This window comes from Neovison vison, chromosome 10, assembly GCF_020171115.1.
Source record: "Neovison vison isolate M4711 chromosome 10, ASM_NN_V1, whole genome shotgun sequence".
In the NCBI taxonomy this organism is placed as follows: domain Eukaryota; kingdom Metazoa; phylum Chordata; class Mammalia; order Carnivora; family Mustelidae; genus Neogale; species Neogale vison.
In genome coordinates, this window is record NC_058100.1 from 32,972,659 (window position 1) to 32,981,937 (window position 9,279).

At 46.1% G+C, this 9,279-nt stretch overlaps 1 protein-coding gene across 1 annotated transcript; it reads right to left on the reverse strand.

Moving 5' to 3' along the window:
* Positions 1-1,472: 1,472 nt before the first annotated feature.
* SELE (selectin E) lies at positions 1,473-9,031 on the reverse strand. Its single transcript, XM_044266274.1, has 13 exons — positions 8,936-9,031; positions 8,519-8,602; positions 7,555-7,941; positions 6,688-6,795; positions 6,103-6,288; positions 5,145-5,330; positions 4,850-5,038; positions 3,743-3,931; positions 3,437-3,625; positions 3,051-3,227; positions 2,455-2,565; positions 1,700-1,721; positions 1,473-1,594 (listed from the first exon to the last, which is right to left on the reverse strand). Exons 2-13 carry the CDS (start codon positions 8,553-8,555, stop codon positions 1,546-1,548), a joined length of 1,830 nt encoding a protein of 609 aa, XP_044122209.1. The 5' UTR covers positions 8,556-8,602; positions 8,936-9,031; the 3' UTR covers positions 1,473-1,545.
* Between the last annotated feature and the right edge of the window lie 248 nt (positions 9,032-9,279).

Below are 9,279 nucleotides of genomic sequence, written 5' to 3' on the forward strand. Positions count from 1 at the left end.
CAGTAGTTGAGACACAGAAAGAAACAATACCACAAAATACCATATTTCTCCACTGAGATGTCACAGTGAGCAGGGAGACAGTTAGAACAGGAATCCTGAGACCCTGGAGCCGAAGTCTCTTCACTTTTGTCAAGAAGAGAATATGCTTTTCCTCCATCAGCACTTTCCAGATGCTGAGAACAAGATAGAGAAAGCCAAGTCCTGCTGGTGACAGGCTGGCCTTGCCCACTAGAGCCTGGGCCATTGAAGTCCTCATGGGGTCCATGCTCTCAGCTGTCAGGGTGGCGGATGTGGGAGCTGAGAAGCACCAGAAACCAGAGGATCCCCTTCTGTCGCTGCCCTCGTCAGACTATCGGTCTAATCCCCTGGAGGTACCCGTGCTCCTGCAAACGAAGAATGCATACTGTCAAGGACCCTTAATATTCTGCATTAATAGCATCAACAAATTTCACCTTCTAGCCCAGACCACTGTGTTCTCTCTCAGTGGAGAGTCCAAGCATGAATAACAAAATTCTATTTAGTTAGGGAAGCAAAACTATTCTGTATGATACTGGAATGGTGGGTACACGTCATTATACACTTGTCAAAACCCATAGAATATACAAAACCAAGAGGAAACCCTAATGTAAATAATGGACTTTAGTTAATAATAATGTATCTATATTGACCCATCAATTGTAACAAAATGCCCCACTAACACAAGCTGTTACTAAAAGAGGACATAGGGCGCCTGGGTGGCTCAGTGGGTTAAGCCGCTGCCTTCGGCTCGGGTCATGATCTCAGGGTCCTGGGATCGAGTCCCGCATCGAGCTCTCTGCTCGGCAGGGAGCCTGCTTCCTCCTCTCTCTCTCTGCCTGCCTCTCTGCCTGCTTGTGATCTCGCTCTGTCAAATAAATAAATAAAATCTTTAAAAAAATAAAAAATAAAAAAAAATAAAAGAGGACATAGAAGGGTCAAGGAGTATGTTGGAATTCTAGTTTCTGCTCACTTTTTCTGTAAACCTATGACTGCCTAAAAAAAAATAAAGTCTATTAACTTACAAAATATATTCAGGGGAGTGCTGACCCTTCCAAATTCTCAGAAAGCACAGCAAAGTGGCTAAGAACACAGATTCTACCTCGGTTTGAATTCTGGCTACGCCATTCGCTAGATTTAAGATTTTAAACAAGTTTATGTAACTTGTCTGTTCCTCATATTCTTACCCTTATGATAAGAAATTGGCAACAGTCCCTATCTCATACAATTCCTAGTTTAGGACAGTTCTAGAAGATAGTAAGTGCCACATAAGGGTTAACGATCATCATCATTATTATTAACTTTCACAAGTGAAATGACTCTATTAGGCCAAGTCTTGTTTATTTTTTCTTTTCCTTCTACAAAGAAATGAAATAATTTTTCATAAAATACCACAAAGGTGGTGAGTCTCCCCCAAAGAACTAGCAGGTTTGGCGGGCTCAAGGAGCAACAGAACACGAAGAAAGGTTATGTTCTTTCAAAATCATATGGGATTTTAAGTGTTACCTGATTCCTTTGGACTAAAAATGACTACAAAGCCATGTGGAAGGATCCGTCGGATTCAAGGCTTTGGCAGCTGCTGTGGAATACACAAGAACACTAAATTAAGCTCTGTTTCCCAACACGAACAGAGAAAAATGTGTAGAATATTCAGTGGCATGCTTTGGACAAGAATGCAACTTACCTGGCAGGAACAAATTTCTTGGCTGCAAGAAAAAGAAGACCATTAATTTGGACTAAAGGACTTTGAAGGACATATCACATTCAGAAAAAATATGGCTCTATTCACCGGGGACTACAAGCTCCATGCCTTCAGGGCCCTGTGATAATCAGAGCAGAAACACAGCTTGGGGCAAGGCGGGGATGCACAAAGCACACACTCATCCTAAGGGCCCGGCAGCTTCCTAAAGCTAGCGACAGCCGTAGGCTCAGCTTGCCGGGTTCATCTGCCAGTTTTTCCAGAGAAGTCCCAAACCTAAATTTTATGGGAGAGTTCGCATTTTATAAATGTCAGAACTTGATTTTAAAAAGTGTTAACTATTTCATAAGCCAAACAAGCTGTGAGTGTGGCTATACGTGTTTGCAAGGGACAGTCCCCAGGAGATAGTCCATATTTAAGCCTATATTCCAAGTGAATGTTTTGGAAATATTTTAACCATTTCCTGGGAACACAAACCCAAAGCCTCACTGCACAGCAACCATGGGAGATGCAGAATTGCCTGTGAATGCTATCTCTCGGAGCTGTCCACTGTTCGATAACGTGTATTTCCTAAAACTCTTCCTCTAAGACCACTGCTCAATTATACTGTTTATTACTGTTTATCTGGTAACTCGAGTCTAATTACTGTTTAAAAGTGCAAGAGAGAACATGACTCATCAAGGAGAAAAAAAATACATTTTTCAAAAACATTTTTGGAGTATGCTCCCAGACTCCCTTACCCTTCTTCCTCAGGCGTTTCAGGAGCCAGAGGAGAAACGAGGCTAATGTCAAGAAGGAGGTCCCAGCAGCAGCAAGGCCGACCGCCAGGGGAGCGCTGGACTCAGCAGGAGCTAGGGAAACCGAGAGGGAGGAACGGTCACGAGAAGGAACTGAATTTCAAGTCTTTCTGTTCTGTCCATTTGCCCTTTCCTTTGCACACTGATGAGCCCTACTTCAGTACACACAGAGGCACTGAAGTCCTCTGAGACGGACCCAAACTACCTGTGGCAGCTTGTCTCCCACCACTGCCGGGAGCTCTCTGACCCTCCAAGCCCTTCCCAGAACCCACCGCACCTTGCTCAAGACTGCCTGCCTGCTCTTTCCCTCACCTGTCTTCTGTTTCCCGACTTTGACCTCGAGCTCCCCTTTTTCCACTTGTCAGAATTCTACCCATTCCATCCACATCCACGCTCTTCTGTTTTCTCTCACATAAAACTAAGTATTCACCAGCTTCTCAACCTTAGGAACCTTTCTTGTTTGAATGTAATGAATGGTTTGTTACTTTCCCCCTCTTCTGTCTAGCCTCCCACACAGCCAGCACCAGTCAGGGCTTCACCTTCACAGGTCGGCGGCATCCCAGACCAGTGTCCTGTGGCATCACAGGTCAGAGCTGCAGACCCATTGAGTGTCCATCCTTCGGGACATGCAAACGCACACACAGCTCCAAACACGGGCTCCCCGCTGCAGCTCATGTTCGTCTTTCCGGAAACTGCCAGGCTTGGACATTGTACCACTGCAAATGATGGACACATGGGGAGAGGTTAACAAAGGTCTCCTGGAAAAGGTCTAAAATGGACTGAAAACTCTTCAACAGTTGTAACTTATAAGCATTACCTAGTTTTCAGCGTGTAGGAAATTAGGGTCAAGCCCCATGGGGCAATCTAGCTTCAGACACACATGAAGTATTTGACCTAACTCCTTAAAGTCTAAATTCAGCCCTACCTTGGCAGGAGGGGACCTTCTGCGTCCACTGTCCCTGAGAGGTGCACTCGAGCTGAGCTGACCCATGTAACTCAAAGCCGTCCTCACAGCTGAAGGCACAGGAGGACTTGTAGGTGAACTCTCCAGCAGAGGAGTGGGCACACCTCACCGAGCCACGCTGGAGATGCCGGACAGCGTCGCATTTCACAGCTGGAAGACACAAGTGGGCACATTAGAAGTCTGTATCAGGAAGCAACAGTTTTCTCAAGTAATCAAGTCCCTAGGTCTTCAATAGTTTTTATCTTGAAGTAAAAACAAAAACTGTACCTTCACATGTGGGCTCCTCACTGTCCCATTCGCCTGTGGGGCCACACCGGAGTTTTTTGGATCCCTTCAACACAAATCCCTTTTCACAGAAGAACTCACAGTTGGACCCACTTTGGAAACTTCCAGAAGCACTTGGAAGACAATTCATGTAGCCTTTCTCTGGGATGGACAAGGCTTTGCACTGAAAAGCTGAAACACCAAAATGATGGTCAGAAAATACTGCAGTGGAACTGGAGAGTTCATTCATTTGATGAATGAACCCCTTCGTTTTGGGCAAAACAATGTTTAGAGATCTCAAGGCCCTTCATTCCTCCCTGGACAGTTGGGAAGATGACTGTCTTTGAATGCCGGTCCCCTCGGTAAAGGACAGCCTGTAATAGAACCAGTGTTTCCTGAGCACTGTCCTCACATTTGAAAGAAGTTACAGTCAGGAGAAAGATTTTATGTAGTCAGAGAGCAAATTTTGGGTCCTGGATGCTAACAGATGAGGCCAAAATACAGAAGGAAAGTAAGAAGGCAGCCCGTGAAATGTGTCTGCTTTGCAGTTTGCTTTTGGTCTTGTGGCTTCTTAACACTGGAAATCATTCTGTGCTATATTTGGTGACAAAAGTACCAGGATGTGATAATGAAAACCGCTTGTTTTCAACATCGCTACCCTTGCTTTAAAGTGGATTAAATTTTAGTGTGTGTATATAGGATACCACACTTTGTACATTCTCTTCACTGCTAGTTATGAGCAGTTTCAGAAGAAAAGTGATTATAAGAGTTTTAAAATCAGGTCATGTTCTCATAATGCTACTTTTAAGTGTTCTCATGTGATTTCCTCTTAGATTAGGGTTTCTGCCTACTCCATGCCAATGCCAAAGAAGCCATATTAGCACAGCACAGTGAAGAAACCAGCAAAACATCCCCTCTTAGTACATATAATCCTTTCCCTGGATAAGCATTGGTTCTTTTATATGAAACTCAAAAACATAAGAAGAATGTTGCCCATCAAATCCGATTACTCTAGTTAAAGTAGGCATCTGGTTTCATTTTAACTGCCCTAGTTTGAAGACTGCTGCCCTTTAAGGAAGAGGTATAGAAAGGAGATGCTCTTGGGCTTACCTTCACAAACTGGGACCTGCTGACTCCATTTCCCTTGCGCGGTGCATTGAAGTTGGGCTGCTCCCTGCATCTGGAAGCCTTCCTCGCAGGTGAAACTGCAGAAGGACCCAAAGGTGAACTCGCCCTCAGGGGAGTGGCTACAGCTCACAGACCCGTTCTGAGGATGGCTGATGGCCTCACATGTCACAGCTGTAACATAGACACCCAAGAACATTAGCAGGTCTGGCCTGCCCGCTTCAGGTACAGATTGAGAAGAAGAATGTTTACAGTGACTCTTGACATGGAGCAACTGTACCTTTACATGTTGGCTTCTTGTTGTCCCAATTCCCAGATGAGGTACACTGGAGGCGCTTGGAGCCCATTAGTTCAAATCCTTCTTCACAAGCAAAGGCACAAGTTGTGTTCCATGGGAAGTTTCCAGAGCTTTCGAGACAGTCCACAGTGCCATTCGCGGGCTTTGTCAGTGCACTGCACTCAATCACTGGGGATTTGAATGAGTACCGTGAATATGTTTACTTTCTACTGAGCTGGAACTTATAACAGGCAAAGGAAGCAGCTTTCAAACCGTAGATCCCAAAGTCCTAAATTAATTATTGGGGATATGCATGCACATGATAAAGCTTTTATGCCTTTTTAATACTTCCATCTTCTCTGACTGATTTATACTTTGACTATGCTAAGTGGTCTCTGATCTATGTTATCACATCTCTCATCCTGTCTCTGATCTATTTTACGGAAGGCAAAAACAGAAAAAAAAAACAGATTCTCGATCAGGATTTATGATTGTTGTAATAACAAAAATACTGACACACACGGGACATTCATTGACGTCCACCCAGCAGGACCTGGATGCACAGAGTTTTCACCTCCAGCCTAGAAAGATGAGCCTGAGAGAGAAAAAGAGCTGTCGGGACTGCTTGACTACCATGGTCTTACTCTCCTGCTGCACGGAGAGAGGCCAAGTGGGAGAAGGCATTCTCAAGTGTGGTGCCAGCGCCATGGGCACTCTCTTACAAATCACCAGAGCCTCAGAAGAACCCATCTTAGACCTGGTGGTTTTTCAAAAAACCTCTCTGAAACCAAGCAGGCACCCTACTGATCATACCTGTTGGTGGGGAGAATCTTACTAAAAACAACAACAAAAAGAACTTTCCCTGGAGTTTTGAAAGTGCTGTTAGTTGCATTAAAAAAAAAAACCAAAACGAGGCCATGAGGGACAAGTCAGAGGGTGGTGTGCGTTCAGAGGCATTTACCGTTGCAGGCTGGAAGAGGGGTGCTCCAGTCCCCCGCAGAAGTGCACCGCGTGGCCTCCGTGCTGCTTGGGACGTAACCCTTTTCACAGTGGACGGAGCACGAGGAATTGTAGCTGAAGGGTCCCAGAGGGTGGGCGCAGACCAGGCTTCCGTGCTTAGGGTCTTCCTGCGCTCGACAGGTCACAGCTGAAAAGAGAGGCCACATCAGATCTGCTCTCTGTGGCCCGGCGTGAAGGGAGGGAGCCCTGGAAACCGTCACTACTGTTTACCCAACGCCTCCTCTCTCCGGGCGCTATGCTGTCATCACATAGACCTAACCATTGGTGTTGACACCATTATCACCCTCATTTTGTGGCGAGAAAACTGGTACTCGAGAGTTTAACCACCTGATCCAGGTGTCTGAAGTCACAGTGGTCAATCTGGGATTTGAAACCAAAGGGCCCTTAACCACCAAAGGGCCCTTAACCACCACGTGAGACTACACGTCCCAGGGAAGGGAGGACGGGCAGAGTGGACACCCAAGCCAGCTGGGACATGGACGGCGCTACCAACAGGAGCGAAGGAATGGGTGAGGCGGGGACTCACCTTGCTCACACCTGAGTCCCCTGAAGCCGGGGTGGCACTCGCAGGTGTAGTTGTTGACAGTCTCCACACACTCACCGTGGCCACTGCAGGATGTAGGGGTGCAGGCAGCTGCAGAAAACGACGAGGACATCGTTGTGCTTACAATGCCGTCCTTGGGGTTCAGGAGCAACAGTGTATGACAGAGAAGTCACCAGTTACAGGGACTGCCAGAGATTTTAACTAAAGGGCTTCACCCAAGGACAAAGCTGGGTTTGAAGCTCAGCTATTTTAAACCTTGATGTTCATGTGCAAGTGTTAGGGGTTAGAGCTGTTATTGGCATCGAGAACAGAAAATGCCCTTGCTCACAGACTTTCAAGACAGCTCTTCTACAAAGAAATGAGTAACTCAATTCTGCGTTGTATGAGCACACACTACATACGTGTCGACCTACCTCGGTACATACATTCTTGCCTACACTTATACAAAGAAGCAAAAAGATGTAATTTACCAAGCAGAAGGTTTTAAAATGGTATTTTTTTGGGGCGCCTGGGTGGCTCAGTGGGTTAAGCCGCTGCCTTCGGCTCAGGTCATGATCTCAGGGTCCTGAGATCAAGTCCCACATCGGGCTCTCTGCTCAGCAGGGGGCCTGCTTCCCTTCCTCTCTGTCTGCCTGCTTCTCTGCCTACTTGTGATTTCTCTCTGTCAAATAAATAAATAAAATCTTTAAAAAAAAAAAAGATTCTCTCTTTAAAAAAAATTAAAAGAAAAGGTATTTTTTTTAGAGCATAATGTTACCATGGTAGAGACCAGGTTTTGCAGACTGTCAATAATTTGGCAAGAGGCCCACAGCTCGACACGCCCTCCCACGGCTGCTGCGAGCCGCGTACCTGTGTAACACAAGGCAAGCTTCTTTTTGTCGCATCTCTCGTCATTCCACATGCCCGTGTCCTTGTCTCTCTTGATGTAGATCTCCACACAGTCTTCATTGTTTTGCTTGTTGTTCGGTTCGCCGGGAGCCCAGTTCTTGGCTTCTTCGGTTAGAAGCTTCTGGGTCCCTATCCAGGTCCACTGCTGATTGACCTTTCTGATTCCGATCCAGTAGTAAGTAGGTGAATGGCTGAACACAGAGTTCAGGTATTTAATCTCTTCTTGGTTTTGAATCGCGACCAGATGCGTGTACCTTTGCTGACAGTAAGCGCTGGCTTCGTCGAAAGTCATGGTTTCTGTGGATGCGTTGTACGACCAGGCTCTGCTCTCTTCAAACAAGACAAGTGCTAAAGGGGAACATGGGGAAGGCATGGAGAGGTTAGTCTTGCTGTAGTTCGACTCTATCCACTGGGCTTTTTATAGTCTTATTTTCATCTGCCAGGGGCCTTTGGAATGATTTGAATTTTTTTCACCTTTTCCAAAGTAAGAAGGGGTCTGGAGGGAGAAACTGCTCTTGTTATGCATACTTTTGGGGGTTGGAAATCCCTGCACTCACCCACCACAATCTGCCAGGATATCCCTACAGTAGTGTAATCATCAGAATAAGTAAGGTTACTGAGCACTTGATATGCACTTCCAAGTCCTGTGCGAGGCCCTTTCCATGACACTGGACCCTCGCGACTACGCCTCTGGGAATAGGCCACTTAACCATCAACACTTAACACATCAGGAAGCAGAGGCACACGGACGTAAACTGCCCCTAACCCACAGTGGATTGGACTGCGCAGAGAGGACAGAGATGCTGCTAAACACCCTAAAACACATGCCCCTCCCCACCCCACCCACGAGGAGGAATTATCCTTCCTGAAATGCCAGTGGTGCCCAGGATGAGAAACCCTGACCTAATGAATGACCTTGACTTACCAAGAGTGAGAGCAGAGAGAAGCTGTGAGGCGATCATGACTTCTAGGGCTCTTTTTATCAGAAGTTCAGTCTTGAAATGCCTTTCTGGAGGGGGGAAAAGCACAAAATTAATTACAGAAAGAAATCTTAGGCAGCCAGTTACTGAGATCATTCTACATGATGTTTTCGGCAGCATCCTAAGATTTTAGGTAAAGAGTAACAGTGCCGCCGTCTTTGCTTGTTTCAAGGAAGTTGGCTGGAATGAATACATACAAAATTAAAGATTTTCGTCATGGAGGTGAAAGAGAAAAACCAGAGTTTAACTCGTCCGGATACAGCAAGGAGCTGCACAGGTCTTTTATCAAAGGCTTTCTGCATCTCTCTTCGTACTGACAGCCCTGGTTCAAGGTCAGCCTTGCAAAGGCTCTTTGCACTTACTGTTCTGTGATGTGGTGGCTTCAGTGCCGGTGTTCGAAATCCTACTTTTGTTCCTGCTACTTCTGTCTCCTGCGGCCAGCGGTTCTGGTGTGAAGTCAGCCGAGAGCCGCAGAGCACCGCTCCTGCCGGAGCGCCTTTATAGAGAGGCTGGTTTCCTGTGAGTAATAATACAAGGATGTGTCCAAACCCAGTAAAGAGGAATTCCCCGGCAGCATCCAAAAAGTTTCCCGGGAATATCCACGACTCCAAAAAATTACAGTGATGTCAGACTCTAGTCCTCCAAGCTAATTCTCCTTTGTTTGTGTTTTTTAATTTCACATCAGTGCTACTAATATGGCACAAAT

What these genes read in the sequence shown, in the direction of transcription:
- SELE (XM_044266274.1), bottom strand. Translation starts at nt 8,555, where the DNA reads ATGATCGCCTCACAGCTTCTCTCTGCTCTCACTCTTG. An exon ending in GCTTGCCTTGTGTTACACAG is followed by an intron (nt 6,796 to 7,554) that starts GTACGCGGCTCG and finishes CGTTTTCTGCAG; the next exon opens with CTGCCTGCACCCCTACATCC. An exon ending in GAAGGTCCCCTCCTGCCAAG is followed by an intron (nt 3,228 to 3,436) that starts GTAGGGCTGAAT and finishes CATCATTTGCAG; the next exon opens with TGGTACAATGTCCAAGCCTG.